This window comes from Nycticebus coucang, chromosome X (genome assembly GCF_027406575.1).
Source record: "Nycticebus coucang isolate mNycCou1 chromosome X, mNycCou1.pri, whole genome shotgun sequence".
In the NCBI taxonomy this organism is placed as follows: Eukaryota; Metazoa; Chordata; class Mammalia; order Primates; family Lorisidae; genus Nycticebus; species Nycticebus coucang.
Genome location: NC_069804.1, coordinates 161,599,080 through 161,625,277, shown reverse-complemented (window position 1 = coordinate 161,625,277; position 26,198 = coordinate 161,599,080). Strand labels below are relative to the sequence as shown.

Here is a 26,198-nt window from a genome sequence, read left to right as displayed (position 1 = left end):
CTGTGGGCTCCCACTGGAATATTGCCTAGAACCTAGGTTAAACCTAGGTCAGGTTCAGTGCCCGTATTTCAGTGGTTTAGGGCACCAGCCACGTACACCAGGTCTGGAGGGTTCCCACCCAGCCCGGGCCTGCTAAACAACAATGACAACAACAACAAAATAGCTGGGCCTTGTGGCAGGCATCTGTAGTCCCAGCTACTTGGGAAGCTAAGGCAAGAGAATAGCTTAAGCCCAAAAGTTTGAGGTTGCTGTGAGCTGTGATGCCACAGCACTCTACCAAGGGTGACCTAGTGAGACTCTGTCTCAAGGGAAAAAAAAAAACTGAATGTCAATTATCTATTTATCTTGAACAATTTAAGCCCTTTTTTGAAGTTTGTTTTTGAATTTTTCATCATTATCACTATTTTCTAATTATAGAAAATAATTAGAGTGTCCATGGAACTATAGACCTGGGTCATACCCAATACTGGGAAGCCCCAGAGTCTATTCCAGTGACAGAAATCCCTGGCATTGGTCAGGGGGGTTAAAAATAAAAATATCAGGTTTTAGAATCCAGCAGCCCACCATTCAAGTCTCAGCTCTGTCATTTACCAACATATGTGACCTTGCTTATATTCCTTGACTTATCTCTAAAATGAGGTTAATATGTGTAATACCTGCTCTGCGTACCTCAGAGGGCTGTTGTAAGGCTCATGGGAGGGAATGGAGAATGGATGTAAAGTTATTTGGGAAGCCCTGGGCTGGAGTAAGGTTTTAGGTTATAAACGTGAGATATTGGTATTGTTGAGAAGCTTACAAAATAGGCTCTCTTTCTCTGCTTGGCAGTCCAGAGTGAAAGATCAAGTCTGAGTTTTTGGTCACTTGAGAGATCCCAGAATCAATAGCCAGTGGGGGCCTGAGAATGAATATGGTTTGATTTTAACCAACGGAGTATCTGCATTTCTTGATATGTCAGTAATAGAGTGCAGGTGTGAATTACATCAGACCAAATGCTTTGCATGATTTCAAAATCTTTGGTAATGATAGGGTTCAGTGCCTCCAAATATGGCACGTTGGCAGTTGAGAAAACAGTAGAAGCAGGAAGGTCACTTTGACCTTCCCCCTCACTCTCTGCCCCCAAGGAGTCTATAAAACCTAAACTGACCTTCTGAATTAAGTCAAAATACCATACCCTCATGTGAGAGGTGCCTGCCCTATACCCACAGGAAAGGAACATCCTTTTCTCTGAAGACACAGAGACACAGAAAAGAGCATGAACAAACAGGCCTGGCTAAGTTTCCCCCAGTTTATTACCATAAGATTCTGTCTCTTTGTCCAATCATACTTCTCCACCACTATCCACTTCTTCATCAAACTTAGCATGAAGGTACACAGGTTTCCCTATTTCTTTGAACCTTCCTTTCTAAAGGCTCATGTGGGAAGTAAAACTTACATTAAACATATTTGTATGCTTTTCTCTTGTTAATCTGTGACTCAGCCATGGGTCAAGAAAATAAAATTTTCCTGCCCTACATATGCCACTCAGAAAGTAATTTCCAAATGTTTTTTCAAGGGAGCCTAGAATAAAATATGGTACTTCAAACGTCAGGTCTTCTTCCTGTGTCTAAGGCAAGAGTTGCAGGGGGAGTGAAGCTGTGGGACCAGATCACGATGACATCCCACCGTGGGGGCAAGGTAGCAGTGGGGTTATAGGCCAAGTCTCTTGATGCCCAGCCTGCTGGGCTTTGCACTATCTGTATTCTCTGGCCAATGTATGTTCCACATCTGTACCAAAGGACAGTGCTCTGGAGCCTGGTAGAAAAGAGTGGTGCTAAGGTCACTAGAATGATTTGCTGGCCTGAGTATGGTCAGAGGCCTTGCCTCCTTATGTTTCAGGATTTGTGACACTTTGAAGCACAATTGCTTCCCCTGCCACACTGGTCTGGCACATAACTAAAAGCACCATTAGGAATCATGGTTTAGAGAAAACAAGAACGCTTTATAATTCAGGTCTTTTGATGGAGATACTCATCTATTCAATAAATTCATTCCAACTAACCACATTTAAAGGTAGGTGCATCCTTGACTAGGTACATCAGTCGGTGAAAGGAGATTGGGCTGTACTTCTTATTGAAGACCCTGAAACTCCTGGGCAGGATACTGATATCCAAAAGTGCCGCTTGGGAGGCCAATTTCTTCAGCAAGTACAGCTGAAGAATAAGATCCAGGTCTCCCAAGTGTGAAGTTGAAAGGACTTCTTTAATGCAAATGCTGCATCTCTTTGTAAATTCTGTTTTCTTTTAGTGTTCACTTCTCAAAATAAGCTTATAATATTCACCTACAGCTCCTGTGGTGTGGAGGTGAAAGATGTGGGGAGAAGGGCCCAAAGGGAGGGGATATAGTTGACAAATGCTTTGTATATGAGAAGAATTTGCTTCATGGTAGATTTGTGGAAGAAAATACAGCCTGTCTGATAAGACGTGGGGAGTGAGGGTATTGGCAGGGCACCATTGTTTGCCCCTTACCCCACACAGAGCCTTGGAAAGTCAGCTTAATAATGCCACATTGGATAGCGTGGAGAAAAAAAGGTCAGACTGCAGACTGGCTACATTCTCATTTGTTCTTAACTTTCCTACTTTTGCCTCAACTATACCCCTTTCCAATAGGTTGGGTCTGAGGGCATGTAAAAACTTTTAAGTCTTGCTCTGGTCCAGTTAGTATTCACTGATACAAAGGCCTAACTTTCAATGGGGAGGGAGATTTCACAGCTCTGGGTTACAAATAGACAAGTTATTGGAATCTTGTGAAAAATTTCATTTTTTTTTTGAGACAGAGTCTCACTATGTCACCCTCGGTAGGGTGCTGTGGCATCACAGCTCACAGCAACCTCAAACTCTTGGGCTTAAGCAATTCTCTTGCCTCAGCCTCCCAAATAGCTGGGACTATAGGTGCCCACCACAGCGCCGGCCTATTTTCTTGTTACAGTTGTCATTGTTGTTTAGCTGGCCTGGGCTGGGTTTGAACCTGCTAGCCTCGGTGCATGTGGCTGGCGCCATAACCACTGTGCTACGGGTGCTGAGCTGAAAGATTTCATTTTGCTGCTGTATTTGCAATAGAGGTAGGTCAAGAGAATGTGTCCTGTGCTTCTGAAAGTGCTAAGCATACTTTTATCCTGGCGAAATAGACCCTCACGTTGATGTACGGTCACAGAATAATAAACAGATATTTAAAGAACAAAAATCAAGGTTTGTTGAAATTTTGTCTGCAGTTAAATAAGTAAACATGTCTAGAGATACACAGCAATAATGCACAGTCTGCCCTCAGTTATTTGTGTCTGCATTGTATGTTTTGAAAGTGATTGGAATTTAACTCTCTAGTCCAGACAGGCAGCCATTGATCTAACGCACCATCCCAGACTGCAAACGGTTAGAGCTCGTTCAGAGAATGCAGATTCTTCCTTTGATTAATATTAGCCCAAGTCAAACAGCATTACATAAGCACATCTGAAAAAATTCAGTAGCATACATTCCAAAGCCAAATGGAATATTTTCAAGTATCTTCAGCTTTTGTTTCATTTCCATTAAGATGAACTACTGAAATTGCTAGCCTGAATATCAAAACTATAGGTGCTGCTTTCACAAATGGAAGTGATGCTATTCTGATTCTTGGTTTTTTTCTATTTCAAGGATTTATTTGCATGGAAAGATTTCCAAAGCTATACAAACTAAATGCCATTTATGCCTTTATAGAAAGAAAGATAACTTAATGAATGTTGTCAGGGCCGTCTTGACAAATCCAGAAGCTGGGTTCACAGAGCCCATGGCTTATAAGTAGAAGCAGTGTTCTGGGCCTGATAATAGGAGAGTCTTTCAATTCACTTCAATTAATTCACCTAACTGTATAAAAAGTTTGAATTCCGTGGAGGTACACAAGTGACAAAGATCAACCTTATCTTTGTAAGATACTTCTAATATTTTTCCCAAAGTTTACAATCTCTGTGTTCACCTTGGCTATGTTAGCTGGCTATGTATTTGAGGATGGGGCATTCTTTTTTTCTCTCATAAAGTGTAGAACACAAGCAAGTGGAAATCAAGTATCTTATAGGGAGGCAATGTTGCATAATTCTTCGAAGTAAGACGAACGGGTTCAAAGTCAGGCAGTGAATCTACTGCCTTTCTGCCTTAGGCAAGTCACTTAATCTCTCTGAACTTTAATTTTCTATAAACATGGGGGTAATAATATTTAGCATAGTGTCTAGCACAAGAGTGACATATAACAATCTTACTATTCATGTTTATTTATGCTTTTGTTTGAAAATAAAAAAGTACCAATCTATAAATAATTTAACCAAAGAAATCAGTTAGGGGCTGGGCATGGTGGCTCATGCCTGTAATCCCAGCACTTGGGAGGCCGAGGCGGGTGGATTGCCTGAGCTCACAGGTTCGAGATCAGCCTGAGCCATAGCGAGACCCTGTCTCTAAAAAAATAGTTGGGTGTGGTGGCGGGCACTTGTAGTCCCAGCTACTTGGGAGGCTATGGCAAGAGGACTACTTGAGCCCAAGAGTTTGAGGGTGCTGTGAGCTATGACACCACAGCACTCTACCAAGGGTGACCAAGTGAGACTCTGTCCCCCCCCCCAAAAAAAGAAAAGAAATCAGTAAGAATGGAGTTAAGAAAGATGATGCCATTTTTAAAAGAAAATTATGACATGAGTGTAAAAGAAGGACATACCTGATAAATATTTTTGAATGAATGAGTGAGAAGAATTGGAAAGGAAGAAAGAAAGAAGCTAGGGAGGAAAGAGGCAAGGAAAAAAAGGAGAGGAGAAAAGAAGGAAGGAGGGAGGGAGGAAGGCAGACAGGCTCTCGGAGCGCCTATATTCTTTAAACTTTCAGTCCTGGGCTTATTCAATGATACGTAATTTACAGCTGATGACATTGGCTATTGATTGGTTGACTTGCCTTCTTCTCTTGGGCATTTTAGGACAGCCAGATGAGCAAATATACTGGCATTTTTCAGAATACCTTAGCTTGGGCCTTATAACAAAATACTCATAAGACTCTGGAGCATTCTGTATGTGGAAGGCCGCTCTTCTATTAGCTGGCTACTCCTCACTCCTCACACCTCTCACATCGCCCAGCTACCACACCAGTTCTTCCTAACCTTTGAAATTCTCTTTTGGAAACTTTTTTTCTACATATAAATACCAGGTGCCATTGGAAGGTATTAGTAGCCTCAGGCCTGTGTCGACTGTCCTCTCAAGTGTACACTTCACCGTAGGAAAAAAAGCTATGTTTCATGTTAGGAAATCCCTGAATAGGCTGTGCTCCGAATGGGGCCTTCTTCCACCAGACTTCAGCATTCTTTCCACCAATGGTGTTTTGCATTTAAAGCTTATCACCATTTTTTTTCCTCTCTGGTAATAGCTTGGTTCTATTCTTTATAAAAAGCTTTCGGGCCCACCCGAGCAAAGATAGACCCAGTCTCTACTAAAAGTAGAAAAACTAACCAGCCACCTGTAGTCCCAGGTACTTGGGAGGCTGTGGCAAGAGGATCGCTGGAGCCCAAGAGTTTGAGTTTGCTGTGAGCTGTGACGCTGTGGCACTCTATGGAGGGTGACAAAGTAAGACTCCATGTCAGAAAAAAATTGGGGGAAGAAACTGGAGTGCATTTGTTTCTATTATCATGTCTGTGAAAGAATTATATAATTATTTTGCATTTCTTTTTTTTTCAGATTGGCAAGTTATGTGCCCATTCTCAACAGCGCCAATATAGATCTGCTTATTATCCTGAGGATCTGTTTATTGACAAGAAGGTATTAAAAGTTGCTCTTGTAGAACATGAAGAAACCTTATCCAGCCGACGAAGGTGAGAGGTTTTATTATTTTTTCCCCTAAACTTCAGCATGTAATAAGCAATTGTGTTTTAAGGTCAAAAACCATTGGAGTGAAGCTTCTCAAATACCTGAGTAGGGTTCTTGATTAATTAAATTCTGTCATCTGTCAGTGTTTTAAAAAGATACTGTATTACATACAGGCCATCTTCAAATGCAACTTTACAATTTGCAAATATCCAGTACAGCAATACAGGGTGAAATGGACTTCCTATTCAAGATCCTTTATTCATTAGGCAAAATATTTTCTGTTTACAATCTGGTCTCACAATTCCATGGTTCGCTTTGTAGCTTTTGGCATTCTGAACAGTGAGTGAGAGTTAAATTCACCAGAAGGAAGCTGGCAAGACACACTCATGTGTACACACATGCACATTCACATATACACACACGCATTCCTGTAATTCACACCTTGCATACTCTTTAAAATGATGCAATGAGAGATCTGGTTCCTACTTCTTAAAACAACAATCAAAGGGCAAAACACAGGTCTGTTTCCTGTCCTCTTCATCCCTGTTCCCTTCATCCAGGTTCCTTTTGTTCCTTTTCTAATATTTTGTTTATAATTAAGAAGTAGAAATACAGATTGCATGCCAGACGCAACTCTCAAGAATGGCCTTATCTGAAAAGACTATGCACAGAGCCAACCCTGCTGTTGCTTCAGGAAGAGCTAGACATGAGTTCTTCTTCCTATTGACTTTGAAGGGGTTGGGTGAAATTAACCTATAGATGGAAAATTAAGACAGGAAATAAGTAACATCTCAGATTTGGGCTAAACTATCATTCCTATCAATTTACTATAGAGGGGTTTGAAATGGTAATTCTTAGTCTCATACGATACAATTTAGGATGACAGAAGGCAATGATGCAACTTGAGGAAGTGGTGCATTACAGAAAGTCCCCTTTTGTTGGCAGCAACCTAATGGATTTCTAGTTTCCCTAAAGCAGCTGTTTCCAAGTATGATTCCAGGACGTCTGGGAGTCCCAGAGACACTTTCAGGGGATCTGTGAGAGACTCCTTTCACTAACTATCCGTATGGAGCTGGGTATTCATATACCATAGAAGCTCTGTAAGTGGATCACCCAAGGGACCCTAACAAACTGGTCAACACATGGAGATGGTCAACATAAGGAACTAGGCCCGCTGTACTCATATACACATGTGGTGCATGTCCGGTCTATGAAAATTAGGTCAACTTAAGGAAGTGGTCGCTGAAGAGAGGTGGTCAGCCACGGAGTTTACTATACTTTAACCAAAACAACGTATTCCAACAAATTCAATGTAGCAGTCAATATGAGAATCTACCTGTGTGTTATCAAGCCAGAGACTAAAGATACCTTGCAAAAATGAAAAGTAATATCATTTTTCTCACTAATTTTTTCATTAAAAAAATGTTATTTGTACTAACATGTAATGAGTCTATAGTTACTAGTTTCAAATTAATAAAAATTTCAACTTTTTTCTGATTTTAAATTTCTAAAACAGTAAATATCAATAGACATATAAACAGAAACTCTTTGGAGTCCTTAGTAATTTTTAAGAGCTCAAAGGAACAAAGGAGTTATATTAATTATCTATTGCTGCATAACAGATGACCCCAAAGCATATTCATTTATTTATGTATTTTTTTTTTTTTGAGACAGAGTCCTACTGTGTCACCCTCGGTAGAGTGCCATGGCGTCACAGCTCACAGCAACCTCCACCTCTTGGGCTTAAGCCATTCTCTTGCCTCAGCCGACCAAGTAGCTGGGACTACAGGTGTCCGCCACAACACCCAGCTATTTTTTTGTTGCAGTTATCATTGTTGTTTAGCTGGCCTGGACTGGGTTCAATCCCGCTACCCTCGGTTTATGTGGCTGGCGCCGTAACCACTGTACTATGGGCGCCGAGCCTAGGTATTTGTTTATTGAGACAGAATCTCACTCCGTTGCCCTGGATAGAGTGCTTTGATGTCATCATAGCTACAGCAACCCTTGGACTCAAGTGATCCTCCTGCTTCAGCCTCTTGAGTAGCTAGGACTACAGGTACCCACCACAATGCCTGATTAGTTTTTCTATTTTTAGTAGCAATGGAGGTCTTGCTCAGTCTGGTCTCGAACTCCTGAGCTCAGGCGATCCACCCACCTCAGCTTCTGAGAGTGCTAGGATTACAGGCATACGCCACCGTGCCCAGACTAAAGCATAGTTATTTAAAACAACAAACATTTATTATACTACAGTTTCTGTTAGAATTTAGGAATGGCTTAGCGGGATGGTTCTCAGAGTTTCTAAAGGAATTTTGGTCAAGACATTGCTTGGGAACGCAGTCATCAAAAGTGTTGATGGAGGTGGGAATATCTACTCCCAAAGTGGCTCACTTACAGGTGCAGCAAGGTAGTGCTGGTTGTTGGAAGGAGGCCTCAGTTCCTCATCACATGGACCTCATGACTCAGTCACCTCATGACATGGCAGCTGGCTACCCCACAATACATGAACGGTGGAAGAGAGCAAGGAGAAACCTGTAATCTCTGTTCTGACCTAGTCTTAGAAGTGACACACCATCAATTCTAGCGTATTTGATTTGCTAGAAGTGAGTAACTAATTGTAATCCATATTCAAGGAGAGGAAAATTAAACTCCCTCTCTTGAAGCAAGGCGTATCAAGGAATTTGCATGTGTATTTTAAAGTCACTTTAGGGCTCCTAACATACTAATGTTTGCAACCCATTTTCCTCTAACATAGGGGTTCTTTGGGAAGTTTTTGTCTTTCTGGGAAGACAAAATTAAAGCCATTTATCAAGGCTCTCTTTAGCCCCTGCCTGTCCTTTGTTGACTATTCTTCATTGCATTCACTCTTGGCCTGAACCACCTGAGCCCATCAGGCATTGATGCCTAACCTGTGGAAACCACCTCCATATTTGACTAAAACAAATTTTACATATGGCTATGGCGAGTCATTACTTAACGTCATTAATAGCTATTGGAAACTGCTAATTTAAGAGAAACTGTGTATAACCAAACCAATTTATTTGTCATCCAGGTTGTAATGAAATGACATTGAACAAAATGACAGTATGCAAGGACCTGCTGTATGTCATTTTGGTTAAAGTTGCAGTTTCCAATCAATGATGTTAAGGGAGAACTTCATACAGAGTGTGCCAAAATATGTATACACAATTTTAAGAAAGGAAAAACTGTATTAAAATTATAATACTCAGCACATACCTGTAACAAGAGATGAATACAAGTCATGTTGAGCATCATTTTTAATTGCAGAAGTCAACCGTGGCTTGAGTATTACAAATTTAATACAGTTTCTTCCTTTCTTAAAACGCATCTACATTTTTGGCACCGTGTGTGTGTGTGTGTGTGTGTGTGTGTGTGTGTGTGTGTGTACACACACGTGTTCATGTTTATTAAATTCAGCAGAAATGTACTGACCATCTATTATATGCCAGAATGTAGACTAGGTGCTGAAAATACAAAGGCACAATTTCTGCTCTCCAACACAGACTCATGAGGAAATAGACTTAAATACAAATAAGTCCAAAACAGTTTTATAAGCACTGAAACCAAAGCCTATCCAGAGTACAGAGATAGCCTACAGGGAAAGACAGAACCCCTGCCCAGGGAAGTTATAATGGAGACGTCATGGAGTAAATAGTATGTGAATTTGTAGCAAAATCACATGTGGAGCTTTTTCGAATTTGAAACACCAGCCAGGTCCCTTTTTGAAATGACCCTGTTAACCCAAACACATTTAGTAACTAGGAGACTCACCAAGGCCTGCTGCCACCACTTTTCTCTTGGGCTCTGGGGACCTGGTCCTTTTCACCTTGCCGGGGATGGTTCTATGGGCGTTGATTATATGTGCTGCAGGGAAAGTAGAAATTGATCAGTGGGATTTTGGCTGGGCACCTGGATTTGGCACTTTGTTCAGATTCATTCTCTAAATTTGTGTCTAACCTCCAAAGAAGAAAAAGAATAGTGGGATAGTGAAAAGCAACAACAAGTTGACAAAGCCCGTAGATTCGAGTAAATGGTGGTCAGGTGGGGCTCCTGCGGATGTTGGGAGCATGAGCCTGCCCCATGATGCTTCTTTTTCATCTTTTTTTTTGCAAACTGAAGCATTGAAGTCTGAGATAGAGCTTTCCCTTCTGCATTCTCTGACAGAAAACAAAACAACAGGAGAGTGTTTGATTTTCTTTAACTCCCTCAAATAGGCGTTGAAAACCCTCTTAGGGAGAGAGGAGAAGTGGGAATTAAGATGATCTCTTGCTAAATGCACTGCCCCCTGCAGTCTGATGTTATTAGGAGAGTTTGTTTTGGCAGAGTGTTAATACCGCTATAAATTTCTCAGTGTGTTCTGCACAGCATTTCACACTGTCCAGAAAAATGTGTGCCTGCAGCACTCCCCACGCCATGCCCAAACTCCATCCTCTGTGGCTAAAAATATGATAATTGCAAAGGAATCCTATTATAGCAGTCAGTCTGTGGAAATTGTCAGCAAGCTGACTGAATCTGATTATGAGTTGAAAAGCCCATTGCCTTATTAAAATAACGACACACAAAGAAATGCAGGATTCTTTTAGTAGCATTCAGAAGTCATCTGTTTGTTTTGTCTGCCCCCAACTGGGTAGTCTGCAACATGCAACTAATATTAGAAATAGCTTAGTTCAATTTAAAGGCGACTTGATATTCAACTGGTGGTCTATGTGTGGGAGTCAGTGTTCCTTTAAGAGAGAAGTATTGAAAATATCGGTCATCAGATTTAAAGCAGTGCCCAAGTAGTCCAATCAGAATACACAGAAGTCAGAGCATCACAGCCCTTCCCAGCTCTCATATTTTCTGCACATTCCGGTTGTCAGCCTCTCCCTCCTTTGCCTCCCCAATGCCTCCTTCACCATTTCCCTTATGCTACTGTTTACCTCGTCAATTTCGTATCCACTGTTAGAAGACACCAGCAATCTTTCTCTTTTCCACCCCCCAGATCTATAGTTGGATAGTCCACCCTGCATCTGTATACTAAGCTTCTGGTTCAGCTGCCAACCTGTGAGAAAGTCACACATTCCCTCCACCCTTGTGAAATTACATCTATGCTTTCCAGCCCTCTGCTTGCTGCACTCACCCTCCTCTCCTTCCCCTCTGACTTGGTCTAAAGGGGCCATGGATTAGGTGACACTAGTAAATGACCTAGAAAGAAAAAGAACAAAAGCTGATCTCAGCTCCCTGGTCCAAAATCAGTGCTTACTCTCACTCCCTCTCCGACTGCTCAGTGGCGCCTCCCACCCTCTGAACAAAACAACAAAGCATGTTCTGAGTGAATCAACAAGTTTTGGGTCTGGTACAAGTCATTCTGCCCTAAATAGGACTCTACCTCTTTCAACATTTGTCAGCACCATCTCTATGCTTGGCAGTGTGTAAGAGGCACCAATGAATGGAGAAGTCCTAGCCTAGTTAAGGAGACAGACAGACAAAACATTTCCATACATTGAGTGTAAGCGCCCAAACTGAGCTACGTGCGAAAGAGTGGCAGCGTCACAGATGGAGAAGTTAGCAGCTCTCCAGGGAGAAAAGGAAGGATTCTTGAAAGGGGTAACTTTTGAGTTGGACTTGAAGGGTAGGTTCAGAGTCAGCAGATGGAGGAGGGAAATGATGTTCCAGGCAAAGGGAATGGTATGAGAAAAAAAATAGGCTAGTGGTCTCTGGAATGGTAGAAAGTTGTAATTTGGGGTCAAACTGCGAAAGGCTTTGTCCAGCAGAATTAAACATCGTCTTGCATCATTGCAATTTTAGTTATTTCGTTTCTTTTTTTTTTTTTTTTTGTAGAGACAGAGTCTCACTTTATGGCCCTCGGTAGAGTGCCGTGGCCTCACACAGCTCACAGCAACCTCCAACTCCTGGGCTGAAGCGATTCTCTTACCTCAGCCTCCCGAGTAGCTGGGACTACAGGCGCCCGCCACAACGCCCAGCTATTTTTTGGTTGCAGTTTGGCCGGGGCCGGGTTTGAACCCGCCACCCTCGGTATATGGGGCCGGCGCCCTACCAACTGAGCCACAGGTGCCGCCCTTAGTTATTTCATTTACATACCTGTCTGCATTTTCAATTTTTTAAAAAACAATATGCTCCTATTATTATACTTAGAACTGGGCCAGGTGAGGTGGCTCACACCTGTAATCCTACCATTCTGGGAGGCCAAGGCAGGTGGATTGCTTGAACTCAGGAGTTCAAGACCAGCCTGAGCCAGAGCGAGACCCTGTCTCTAAAAATAGCTGGGCGTTGTGGCGGGCGCCTGTAATTCCAGCCACCTGGGAGGCTGAGGCAAGAGGATTGCTTGAGCCCAAGAGTTTGAGTTCTCTGTGAGCTATGACGTCAAGGCACTCTAGCCAGGGTGACAAAGTGAGACTGTATCTCACAAAATAAATAAATAAATAAATAAATAAATAAATAAATAAATAAAAGAACCTCAATAATAAAGGGGAAAAGTTCAGGATCTGCATTTGGGGGTGAAAGGCTGTTTTTACTCGTAGTGGTTTCCAGTTAGTGCTGCTCTGATGCCAACCCAAGCAAATCATTGCAAAAAAGCACAAGGATTCCGGTTGGCACCTGTGGCTCAAAGTTGTAGGGCGCCAGCCCCATATGCCAGAGGCGGTGGGTTCAAACCCAGCCCCGGCAAAAAACTGCAAAAAAAAAAAGCACAAGGATTCCCATCCCCCACAAACAAAGAAGGGGGCGCTCCTCTCCAGTTTGATAAAAGCCTTCCAGGGAAGATCACCTCCCACAACTACAATATTTCAAAATAGCTCGTGCATGCAAAGGAGCCCTATCCTTTAGTTCCACATTTAACACATTGAATAGGAACCTTTATGAAGAGACTTTTTTCCTGAGCAGATTGCCATAAGCAAATGTTGGGTTTGTCCTAAGTGAGAACCATAGGCGCCACTAAATTAGTCAATGGTATAGTTGATATGTATGTGTTAGAATAAAGTGGCATTAGAGGGACATTGCCTAACAATTGCAATCAATGTAACCTGGCTTATTGTACCCTCAATGAATCCCCAACAATAAAAAAAAAATTAAAAATTAAAAAAAAGAATCAAAGTACATGTACTTCAATCAAATTGTTTTTCCCAGCCCAGGCAACTAATTATCCAAACTTCTTATCCTTTTTTCCCCCTAGAGACAATTCAGTCGAGCAGACTGCCTTAGTACATTGGTGAAGAGTCTTTTGTTATATGTCATAGGCCACTAGCACAAAGAAATCTGGACTGAGTCATACATGGGTAATTAATATGTCACTTAGTTGAGTTTTAGGTGTTTCTTTTAAAAGAGAAGAATAAAGATCTTCAGTTCATCTTCTTTTAAAATTATAAGCAGAGGGATATAAAGCTTTATTTAAGAAAAGATAAAAATAAAGTGCACGTAATTCCCAGCCTAGAACCAGTTTAGGAAGGAATAACAGAAAGAGACAAAGAAGCAGAGAGATGAGAGAGGCCCAGTAAACTCAGTAGGAGGTAAACTACTCCCGTCACACTCAGCTGCTGTGGCGTCAAAGGACATTATCACCTGTTGTCGCTGTCCTTTGAAAAGCTCTTTAACTCTCCAATCATTTAGAAAGTCTTTTTTTCTACCCTCCAAAATAGTATGTCTGGATTTATTTTCAAGGATCCAAGTTTCTTTTGGAAACCAAGGGTTCTTTTTCCCACAGTAATCCAGAAGGTTTTGCACGCCTTTGAAGCTCCCAGGTATTGGCCAGTTTGCCGGCTGTGCTGGAGACCTGCCCCTCGTTCTCCAAAACGCTGGTGCTGCCTCATCACACATGGCCTGAGAATTATTTGAGAACCAGCATTTATTTCTTTTTTTTTTCGGCCGGGGCTGGGTTTGAACCCGCCACCTCTGGCATATGGGACCAGCGCCCTACTCCTTGAGCCACAGGTGCTGCCCACCAGCATTTATTTCTATTCTGAGGTTCTTTTCTAATCAAATCCACCTTGGACTCTAGGTGGGTTCTAATGAGGATAATACACACTAAGAGCCAAAAAAGAACTCAGAAAACAAGCCCATCAAGAAAGAATAGGTTTTAAAGAAATAAATGTGAAACGTTGCTCAAGAGAAAAGTCTAGAAGGAAATACACTTAAATATTAACAGTGATTATCTCTGGCTAATTTTTTTCCTTCTACCTTTCTTTATTTATTTTACAATAGAGAAAGAAAACAAAAGGCTTTATTTTAAAAAGCTGAAGGAAGAACTCAATTTTAAGCCCTGCTTACAGCTGTTGCAGTGCTAAAGTTGCAACTGTCACAGATTTCCTTTCTCATCCCTCACCTGTGTGTTTATTTTATTTCCATCCAAACCTGTCTTTTCCCAGCTTTCCTGACCGTATCCTTCCATTCTTCCAAAGGACATCTCTTCCCGGAGCAGACAATCCTCTCTTTCTTGGAGGTGTATTTCTCCTCTTCTCTACCCTGTTATTGGGGGGAGTGATAACAGCTTTCTTGAGATTTTAATCCACCTACCATTTAAAGTGTATAAGTCAGTCATTCTTAATATACTGAAAGAGTTGAGCAACCTTCATCCCAAGCAATTCTGGAACATTTCATCACAAGAAGAAACCCTGTATGTACCCTTTCCCTATCATCCCCAACCCTCATCTCCCCAGTCCTAAGCAACCATTAATCTACTTCATTGTCTTTGTAGATTTGCCAATCCTGAACATTTCCCATAAATGGGATCATATAATATGTAATCTTTCACAGCCAGCTTCTTTCATTTAGCATAGTGTTTTCAAAGTTTACCTGTTGCAGTCTGTGTCAGAATTTCATGTCTTTTTAAGGCTGAATAATATTACATTGTGTGGATATACCACCTTTTCTTTATTCATCAGTGAATGGATATCTTTTTGGCTATTGTTAATAGTGCTGCTATAAACAAGTACTTATTTGAGTACTTATTTTTAATTCTTTGGGGCAAAAGTGGAATTTGTTGTTCATCTGACAACTTTACAGCAGCTGTACCATTTTGTATCCCCGTCAGCAATGTGTGAGGGATTCAATTTCTTCACGTCCTCATCAATATTTGTTGTCTGCCTTTCTTATTATAACCATCCTAGTGGGTGTAAAGTGATGTCTCGTGGTGGTTTTGATTCACATTTCTCTGATGACTAATCTGTCTTTTTCTAACTTGACTTCCTCTTAGCCATCCATGTCTGATGCTTAAATTCTTAGACACAAATCTCTCTGAAGGTCACCACCATCTTCCTACAAGGCTTAGAGAAAACAACATTCAAAATGGTATACCAAATTAGTCAAGAGGTTTACCCAGCTTAGTAACTAGCTAGTCTTTGAAAAAACATACCAGAAAAATCTGTTGGGAGTTAGCATAGTTGTACTTATTAATACTTACCTCAAAAGACAAGGGATTTTAGGCCGGGTGTGATAGTTCGCACCTGTAATCCTAGCACTCTGGGAGGCCAAGGCCAGCAGATTGCTTGAGCTCAGGTGCTCGAGACTAGCCTGAGCAAGAGTGAGACTCTGTCTCTACTAAAAATAGAAAAACTTTCTCTACTAAAAATAGGAAAACTAGCTGGGTATTGTGGCAGGTATCTGTAGTCCCAGCTAGTAGGGAAACTGAAGCAAGAAGGAACGCTTATGCCTAGGCACTTGAGGTTGCTGTGAGCTATGATGCTACTGCACTCTACCCAGGGCAACAAAGTGAGACTCTGTCTCAAAAAAAAAAAGGCAAAGGATTTTAATTATCATGTGCACATAAAATTATCTGGAACTTGGAAAAAAATTAATTGTCTTACATATAGAAATTTATCTGGAATATAATATATATTTCATATATATAATATATTTCTGTCCTGTGGGCTCATGATGATAGTAACATCGGCAGCAGCTAACATTGTGGAGGGATTACTCTGTGCTTACTTGGGTGGGTACTATGATTTACTGGTATGGACACTGTGCTAAACACCATCACAGTAGCTTGCAAGATAGGTGTTCCCATGATCTTCCTTATACAGATAAGGAAACTAAGGCTCTGAGAAGTTTAGAATTTGCCTAAGGTCTTGCTGCTTGATAAGTGAGGGAGTAGCTGACATTTGAAACTTAGCTGGGTCAGAGTCCAAAATCAGTACTCTTAGCTATTACCCACAACAGATTTGAAGGGGCTGCTCCGAGAACATGTGGTTATAACATGGTTGCTGAATGAAAATGTGTTTGAAATTCAAAATAACTAATTCAGAAGTAAGTTTAAGGCATTCTCTTTTCCTGTGGTCCATCCTGTATGTACTGTAGAGTTAATGAAATAGGATGACCTTTTATTTTCCCAAGTTACCTTGTTCAAATTTCAAAGAAATTCTCTGAGTTCTAGAACGTGTTCATGTTACTCACATTCTTTGTGGTTTTCTTAGATATGTATCTTGGCCCTTCCAGATAATACCCTTCTTTGCTGAAGTGGGATGTCTAATGTTTATTATGGGCCTTCATCTCCTTGACATTAAACTGAACCTCATCTGGATCTTCTTCAACTTGTCAATAATCCTTATAAATCAGCCAAGAAAACCGCAAGGGCTGAGAGAAGTGCAGAGTTGTTGTTGTTTTAACTTCTAGGGAAATCAAATTGGGAGGCTTTGCTATGGGTTCAATTCTTCTTGCCATGTGCTGTATTAGGGAGACAAAATTTAGAGGTGGGAAGAGCCCTAAGGGAAACTCTTTCATTAAAGAGAAGACCATTATTTCCCATAGATTAATGGCCACATTCCATTTCCTTATGGAAAAGGGGGAATTACTCAGCCTCAGCCTTTGCCTTTCAGTTTCCTCTCTTGAGAACTATATTATTACCTTGTAAAACAGAGCATCTCTCCTATTAACCATTAATTGAATTCATCTTTTTCCTCTGTGAGAAACTATACTGTTGACTTTTCTTTTCAGAGCTCAGTATCAAGCCTCTTCTCCTTGGAGATTGACAGCATTCCAATACCAGGAATAGGCTACAAGGGGTTACCGCTATAGCGCGAAGCAACTATTGGGGCATCAGGACTTAAATATATGGCCCAGTAACCTTTCTTGAGTTGTTCTGTCCATCACCCTGGCTTTGCTGTGACCCAAGCTGAGAGCTTTCTTCTCTTTCTCAATCATTAGTTGAAAGGAATAGTTTTATGGTCATTGTCTTAGTCCGTTTCACGTTGCTGTTAACAGAATACCCAAAACTGGGCAATTTATAAAGGAAAGAGGTGTACTGATCAGGTTGCAAAGTTCAGGATTGGGCAGCTGCATCTGGAAGCTTCTGGTAAGGCTTTATGCTATAAAAGACACAGCAGAGAAATGGAAAGGGACTTGTGTGCAAGCAAGGGTGAACATAAGAAGCAACCTTGCTTTGTAACAACCTACTCTCATGGGAACTATTCCATTCCCTCAGAAACCAATCCAGTCTCCCAAGGAAGACATTAACTCACTTTCACCTATTAAAAGTATTCTCCCCCCATATTACTACACTGGGAACCAAGCTTTACCATAAGTTATAGTAAAGACAAACCACATTGAAACCACAATAATAATAAAAGGAAAATGGCATTAAGTATAAGAAGGTAATTACAGCAGTCTTCCTCTTTTGGCCAGATCTGAGAACAACCCCCAGAAGGCATTTCTAGGCTCAGGACTTCTACCAGTGTCCAAATCAGATTCAATCCTCTAGTTCCTACAGAAGCCTGTCTATCAGGGCAATCCATTCTTAGCTTGGAGACAATATTGAATAATTACTTCACTGCCAGAGACCCTGACCTGAGACCCCCAGAATTTAGTCTAGAATAAGATAGACTCGGATGTAAAGAATGCTTTAACTCTTCATCAGAAACATTGCTTTCTTTTCTAAAGTATGTTTTATTTTTGCTTAACACTAGACATCTATTACTTAAATATTTTAATATTTCTTTATAAACATATCCACTTCTCTCCAGTCCATGGAGTTTTAGTTTGTGTATCCATATACATCTGAAACAAGATAATATCTCATAAATTTTGCTAGTACTTATGTGTGTATGATATATAATTGCATACACACACACATTTGTCTTATATGTAGCCCCAAAAAGCAAAGCAAATAAATAATAAAATATACTAGAATCATGTTTCCCCTTTTTTCCCCCTCATAGGAACCACAGCACACAAAGAAACCTTCTCCTCTAGCAAATATGAGTTTCTCTGACAATCATATCAGGAAAATTTCATAGAGCTTATACTATTCTGAGCACCCTGTGATTCTAATCTGCAACTGTTAGCCAGAGCCTATATGGAAAGGGGCCATCTCTAGGGTAATAGCATTGTAAATTACAATCAATGCACTCAATTACACTCAGAAACCAAGAGATATGTAGTGTTCCAATATGCCTTGTAATCAGCACCTTTGAAAACGTAGGTAACAGCATACTGAGCAAAAAAATGGAAGCCAAACAGCTTGGAAAATGGATGTTAGAATTAAATCATCCTTCTCAAAGGACTGTACCTTATATGGCAGGTAACTTTTTTTGTCTGACATCATTTTATTGATTAAAAAAAAAAAAAACAATGAAATTGTGGCAAGAATGTCTTTAAAAATCATTTATTGCTCTAATCAGCCTGGCAGAGACTTTCTGTCATGCTGATAAGGAAATTAAACTTTTCTCAGACTGTGTTTACTTGACTCTTATGCACAGACGTTTTGTTTTTCTTTTAGGGAACTGATTCAGAAGTTGAAATCTTTCATCAGCTTCTATAGTGCTTTGCCTGGCTACATCTGCACCCATAGCCCTGTGGCGGAAAACGACACCCTTTGCTGGAATGGACAAGAACTTGTAGAGAGGTGATCTTTTTTGAAAGTTTAAATATAACAGTATTTGAGAAGTGATAATCATATGTTTGTCTGTGAATTATGTCTTCTCTCTGCCTCTATTAATCTTGTAAGAAATATTCTAGAAAAAAGTAAGACTTGTGAGCATCCGTGATATGCCAGAGATACTGTTCATAATTTTTAGCTCTCAGAGAACTTACAAACTTTGAAGTACATAGGTAACTACATATTCAGGGATGTGTAAAATGTCCGACAACTTTTTTTTTTTGACTTTGCTTCTTCCGTCTCTTCATTTGATTTGAAGTCATTGTATTTATTTGATTTGAAGTAATCGTGTTCATGTTAATATCAATCATTTACTGAGTGTTAATTGTGTATTAAGTACCATACTAAGTGCTGTATTTGTTTTAAATCTTTTTTATCTTTACAACAATCCTGTGAAATGAATATGTTTGTTTTTCCCCCATTTGACAGATGAAAATAGAGGAAAGAAGGAAGGGGAGAGAAAAAGGAAGACTATTTCACTAAGCAACTTTACTGAAATGTTTGATCATTTGAGTATTTGTTAATATAACCTATGCTAACTGGCATTATCTGTAAAGGAGTTGTTTATCACCTGAAAGGAAATCATATATATTCGTATATTCAGCAAATATTTACTAAGCACCTTCTAAGTGCCAGGAATGTTGAAGTGAAAAAAAAAAAAAAAAAACAGACATAATTCCCTGTCCTCATGCAACTCCAAACCACCGTTGTTTCGCATGTGTGAGGAATAGTTGGCAATTAAGGAATTGAATCAAGAGGGTAGAATGTAGTTGAGTAACATACCCTTAAAAATGATCATACAGGGCGGCGCCTGTGGCTCAAGGAGTAGGGCGCCGGTCCCATATGCCGGAGGTGGCGAAAAGAAAAAAAAAAAAAAAAAATGATCATACAAGTAGTAGCATGTTGTAGAGGAGAATACCAAAGAGAACTTACATCAAATTGGAAATCTTTCACCAATTTGTTGCTTAACCTAGGGTCGATGACTTACTCTCCTTGATTTCCGCATCTAAAAAATTCAGGTGGTTGGATTAGCGGCTCTCCAGATCTGACAGTTCGTGTGCATTTTCCCATTATTAATTGATTAATTCACTCATACCTTCAACATTTATATTTTGAAATATATATGTAAGCCACCAAGCCAGCTGCTATGGATGCAAAAAGGAAAAAAGGCAAGTTACCAGCTTAAAAAGCTTGCATTCTGGCGGGACCTAATACCAGGACATGTGATACAGCAAGGGTTTATTAGCAATGTAATATAATGGAAGGCAGCTTTGGAGCCATATAAACTTGGGTTTACATCTCAGTTGTGGTCCTAACTGTGTGTGGCCTTGGGTGAGTGACTTAAACTGAAAGTCTCAAGGTCGTCCTCCTCTATGAGGGGAGGGCACATCACAGGGTTGTTTAACCGACTAGGTGAGGTCACAAAGCCCTTAGCAGATTGGCACATACTGGAAGCTTGATTCATGTTACTTTTTTTTATCTTCCACCTCTTCATCCCTCTTCTTCCCAATAAAAGACAAATCACGTGCCTAAAAACAGCTTATTTCTTGTCTAAGCTACTTTACTGACACAGGACAATGAGAGTGAGATTTCATGCCATCCTGGATGAGGCAGTGAATTTATGTAGAAGTAGACTTCCCTCCAGCCAATGGGAATCAGCCAGGAGGGACTAATGGCTCCATACAACCCCTCCACTCTGGAGAAATACCTTGTATTTGTTATCTTGAAGGCTCATCAGGTACTAAATAGAATCATGAACATTATTTTTTTTTAGTTGTCAGAGAAAAGCTGTTGGTATTTGGCTTTGTAAAAAGCTGATGCTATAAAATATATCTTAACTATATAATATTTTAAAAAGAAAACATTCACAGATCAAATATGTGGTTCTTAGATTAACACAATGGAAAACCATCTCAGTGACTGGTCCAATGTTACCTTAATATGATGAAAAATAAAACAGTTCCTGAGCACTAGTTTAAAGCAGCATATCTTATCACAGTTATTTATTAGAATGGAAATTTTACTTTGTGTTTACTAATGTGTTCATCCATTCATTTACTTACTTAACAAATATTTGAGCCTCTCCTATGTATTAAGCACTAATATTGATCTCTTCATTGTTGTTTTTTTTATATTTCAGTTTAATATGAGAGTACAAATGTTTAGGTTACTGTTGTGCTTTTATACAGCAAATGTTATAAGCCACCAAATATATCTTCTACTACTTAAGGGGAAAAATTCAGATGCTCCAATTTTAGTTAATTCAAAAGAAGTTTTTCCCAGGCCTATGAGGAATTTTTTATCAAATTTTGCTTATATTAACTACTTCATATCCAGTATACTTTTATTAGGGATGTTGCCCTGGAATGAAGAAAATTCTCTTCTATAAAATGGCAGAATCCAAAGCCTACTAGATTTGAATGAGTCCAAAAGTTAGCCAAAGTCACTTTTATATTATTGAAAGAACTTTGTTAGCTGATTGTTTTTTGTTTTATTTGCTAGTTTTAAATCCCTTAGGGTAGTGAATAAAATAATACAATAAATATTGTAGCATGAAGAAAAGCTATTATTCCAAATACCTGTTCATACTTATTGTTGAAATATAACATCCAGGAAGGAAATGAAGGAAAGAAGGGAAGGAGGAAGAAAGGAAAAAATAAGGGTAAGAAAGAAGGAAGGAAAGAAATCAAATTTATTTGCAGAAAGAATCCGGTTAATCCAGAAAGTGACTCTTCCTTGGTTAGCAATGTCAGGTTATCATAAATGTGTATTACTGACCTAATGCAATGATTAAACTAGGAAATAGTGTCAAAAAGAAATACTGTATATTTGTTATCCTTAAGGCTCATCAGGTACTAAATAGAATCATGAACATTATTTTTTTTAATTGTCAGAGAAAAGCAGTTGGTATTTGGCTTTGTAAAAAGCTCATGCTATAAAACACGTATTAGCCATATAATATTTTAAAAAGAAAACATTCACAGATCAAATATGTGATTCTTAAGTTAGCTCAATAGAAAACCATCCCAGTGACTAGTCCAATGTTACATTAATATGATGAAAAATGAAACAGTTCCTGAGTACTAGTTTAAAGCAGCATATCTTATCACGGTTTCTTATTAGAATGGAAATTTTACTTTATATGTGTTTACTAATGTTTTTTCTACACAGAAAAAAATCTAACCTAGATTTTAAAAAGATTACTCAGGAATATATTTAATTATATGCAGTTCTTTTTTTTTTTTTTTTTTGCAGTTTTTGGGCGGGGCTGGGTTTGAACCCACCACCTCTGGCATATGGGGCCAGCGCCCTACTCCTTTGAGCCACAGGTGCTGCCCGCTTCTATGCAGTTCTTTAGCCTAAAGACGTGTATGTCTTCTCTTTGTACCATTTATAAAGATTAGCTTTGTAGTCATGCCTCATGTATAGTTTAAACCTCTCTCTAGTATTTTTCTTTTTTCTTTTTTGGTTTTTGGCCGGGGCTAGGTTTGAACCCGCCACCTCCGGCATATGGGACCGGCGCCCTACTCCTTGAGCCACAGGCGCCACCCCTTTCTAGTATTTTTCATTGAGTTTCTCATCTAATTTAGTCTTAAATGATAATTGCCACTTTGTATTGTTAAATGAATTATAACTTTATTATCTTTATAGGCCAACTTTGGGTTCCTTTGAATTATTTTTACTTTTAGCCAAGAAAAAATTGTGAAGATCCAGAATCCTGACAGGGAATAAGACTTGTCAGAGGTCTGAGCACGGTGGCTCATGCCTGTAATCCTAACACTCTGGGAGGCCGAGGTGGGTGGATTGCCTAAGCTCGTAAGTTCAAGACCAGCCTGAGCAAGAGTGAAACCCCCGTCTCTAAAATAGCCCAGTTGGGTGGCGCCTGTGGCTCAATGAGTAGGATGCTGGCCCCATATGCCAGAGGTGGCAGTTTCAAACCCGGCCCCAGCCAAAAACTGCAACAACAAATAATAATAATAATAATAATAATAATAGCAGCCCGACATTGTAGCAGGTATCTGTAGTCCCAGCTACTCGGGAGGCTGAGGTGAGAGAATCACTTGAGCCCAAGAGTTTGAGGTTGTTGTGAGCTATGATGCCATGGCGCTCTACCAAGGGTGACCAAGTGAGACTCTGTCTTAAAAAAAAAAAAAAGCCTTGCTGCCTGTAGCACAAGCGGCTGGGGCGCTAGCCACATACACTGGAGCTGGCGGGTTCAAATCCAGCCCGGGCCTGCCAAACAACAATGACAACTATAACCAAAAAATAGCCAGGTGTTGTGCTGGACGCCTGTAGTCCCAGCTACTTGGGAGGCTGAGGCAAGAGGATCGCGTAAGCCCAAGAGTTTGAGGTTGCTGTGAGCTGTGATGCCATGACACTCTATCCAGGGCAACAGCTTGAGACTCTGTCTCAAAGAAAAAAAAAAAGACTTGTCAGTGGAGATACTTGATGGAAAACATTGATGCTGAAGAAAATATTGAGCAATATTCATGTCATATTTCCCATCTTTTCAGTTTGTGTCTTTTATGAATGGAATCATTAAAATATGAAAGAAGAGACTATCTTCACAGGTCTAGTCCCAGGGAATACCACATGAGCATGTATCTTTTTCAACTTCCCACCACTACCCTATCTTGGCTTGACCTAAGCATCGGTGTTGCCATGAGTATTTAGCTGAGCAATCTTCGAATTAGCAAGCTTGGCCTATGTGAAGTAACCTCTATTACATGAGCCATCCATGTGGCTACAGGCAGAAATTTCCTATAATTGCCAAAGGCAGAAAATCTTCCAACTTTTGCCAACTTATGGAACTAAAGAGAATTTCAAAAGGAACCCACATTGGTAAGTTAACACTGACTGGGCTTAACAATAGGAAAGTGTTGGCTTTGCCTGCGTTGGCACTGATAAAACCTGTATGAAGAGTGAACATTTCAGTAAATATATTTTCAACCTTCCTTTTAGAACGGGTAGGCCAAATATCTTGGATAATCGACTGAAATTTGTTTGTCTTCTGAATAGTTTGATATTATGTATGCCCAGTTTTGTATTTTTTAATTTTTTTTGTAGAGACAGAGTCTCACTTTATGGCCCTCGGTAGAGTGCCGTGGCCTCACACAGCTCACAGCAACCTCCAACTCCTGGGCCGAAGCGATTCTCTTGCCTCAGCCTCCCGAGTAGCTGGGACTACAGGCGCCCGCCACAACGCCCGGCTATTTTTTGGTTGCAGTTTGGCCGGGGCCGGGTTTGAACCCGCCACCCTCGGTATATGGGGCCAGCGCCTTACCGACTGAGCCACAGGTGCCGCCCTGTATTTTTTAATTTTAATTATTTTTAGAGATGAGGTCTCAAACTTCTAAGCTCAGGCAATGCTCCCTCCTCACCCTCACCTACATGCGCATGATACCGGTTTTATTATTTAATCAACTTTTTTTTTTTTTTGAGAGACAGCATCTCACTCTGTTGCCCTGGCTAGAGCACTATGACATCATCATGGCACAACTCTTGGGCTCAAGTGATCCTCCTGCCTCAGTCTCCCAAGAAGCTGGGACTATAGTTGCCTACCACAATGCCTGGCTAATTTTTCTAGGTTTTTTTTTTTTTTTTATCATACTTAGCTTAGGTCCTGATTTTTTTTTTTTTTTTATTGTTGGGGATTCATTGAGGGTACAATAAGCCAGGTTACACTGATTGCAATTGTTAGGTAAAGTCCCTCTTGCAATCATGTCTTGCCCCCATAAAGTGTGACACACACCAAGGCCCCACCCACCTTCCTCCTTCCCTCTTTCTGTTTCCCCACCCATAACCATAATTGTCATTAATTGTCCTCATATCAAAATTGAGTACATAGGATTCATGCTTCTCCATTCTTGTGATGCTTTACTAAGAATAATGTCTTCCACATCCATCCAGGTTAATACGAAGGATGTAAAGTCTCCATTTTTTTTAATGGCTGAATAGTATTCCATGGTATACATATACCACAGCTTGTTAATCCATTCCTGGGTTGGTGGGCATTTAGGCTGTTTCCACATTTTGGCGATTGTAAATTGAGCTGCAATAAACAGTCTAGTACAAGTGTCCTTATGATAAAAGGATTTCTTTCCTTCTGGGTAGATGCCCAGTAATGGGATTGCAGGATCAAATGGGAGGTCTAGCTTGAGTGCTTAAGAAGACTGCCATGGCAATTGCAACAACAACAAAAATAAACAAATGGGACTTCATTAAACTGAAAAGCTTCTGTACAGCTAAGGAGACAATAACCAAAGCAAAGAGACAACCTACACAATGGGAAAGGATATTTGCATATTTTCAATCAGACAAAAGCTTGATAACTAGGATCTATAGAGAACTCAAATTAATCCACATGAAAAAAGCCAACAATCCCTTATATCAATGGGCAAGAGACATGAATAGAACTTTCTCTAAAGACGACAGACGAATGGCTAACAAACACATGAAAAAATGTTCATCATCTCTATATATTAGAGAAATGCAAATCAAAATTTTTCTAGTTTTAATAGAGATGGGGTCTCTCTCTTGTTCAGGCTGGTCTCAAACTCAAGAGCTCAAGCAATCCGCCCACCTTGGCCTGCCAATGTGCTAGGATTACAGGCATGAGCCACTATGCCCTGCCAATCAAGTTTATCTTTAAATTAGTGTAACAGAGGAACTATTTAAACCTATATATGTTCAAAAACCCATAGTTTTAGAGAGAAAAGTTTGCTGCTTTGTCTTTACATTTAATACCTGATATTTGTCTTTACATTTAATACCTGATAATTCAGACTCATTCAACACAGATTGAGCACTTACTATATACTTAGGCCCTGTAGGGCATACAGTGATAAGTAAAATCCAGTCCTTGCCCCTGCAAAGCAGTTCACAAAGTAATAAGAATGAGAAAAGAAAATCAACCAATCCTCTTCCCCAATAGTCCAGAGAAAACCCCTCTTAGAGGCATTTCAAGGGTGGCTGTATCCAGTTGTATGAGAGAGAGAGTGTGTGTGTGTGTGTGTGTGTGTCTGTCTGTCTGTCTGTCCTTTTTCTTAATTTCTTAATTTCTTTATCATTTCTTAAAATTAACCATTTCAAGGTGTATAATCTAGTGGCATTTAGTCCATTCACAGTGTCATACAACCACCATCTGTATGGAGTTCCAAGATATTTTCATCACCCCAAAAGAAAATCTTGTACCCGTCTGTGGTCACTCTCACTCCTCCCTTCCCAAAGCCCCGGTCAACCAACAATCTGCTTTGTGTCACAATGGATTTACCTATTCTGGAGGTGTCATATGAATGGAATCACTCACTCAGCATGATGTTCTTGAGTTCCATCCAAATTGTAGCATGTATCAGTGCTTTATTTTTTATGGCCAGGACATATGTAACAGGACATTTTGTTTATCCATTCATCATCTTTTATTTTCTTTTTTTTTTGTAGTTTTTTTTTTTTTTTTTGGCTGGGGCTGAGTTT

The 26,198-nt window shown here is 40.1% G+C and overlaps 1 protein-coding gene across 1 annotated transcript in view; it reads left to right on the top strand.

The window, feature by feature from the left end:
• The window catches only part of GPC3 (glypican 3), a 537,948-nt gene that overhangs the window by 336,919 nt on the left and 174,831 nt on the right, over positions 1–26,198 (top strand). Inside the window, exons 4-5 of the mRNA XM_053579706.1 lie at positions 5,714–5,847; positions 18,567–18,692. Coding sequence (XP_053435681.1) covers positions 5,714–5,847; positions 18,567–18,692 — 260 coding nt within the window. The remainder of the gene's footprint in view (positions 1–5,713; positions 5,848–18,566; positions 18,693–26,198) is intronic.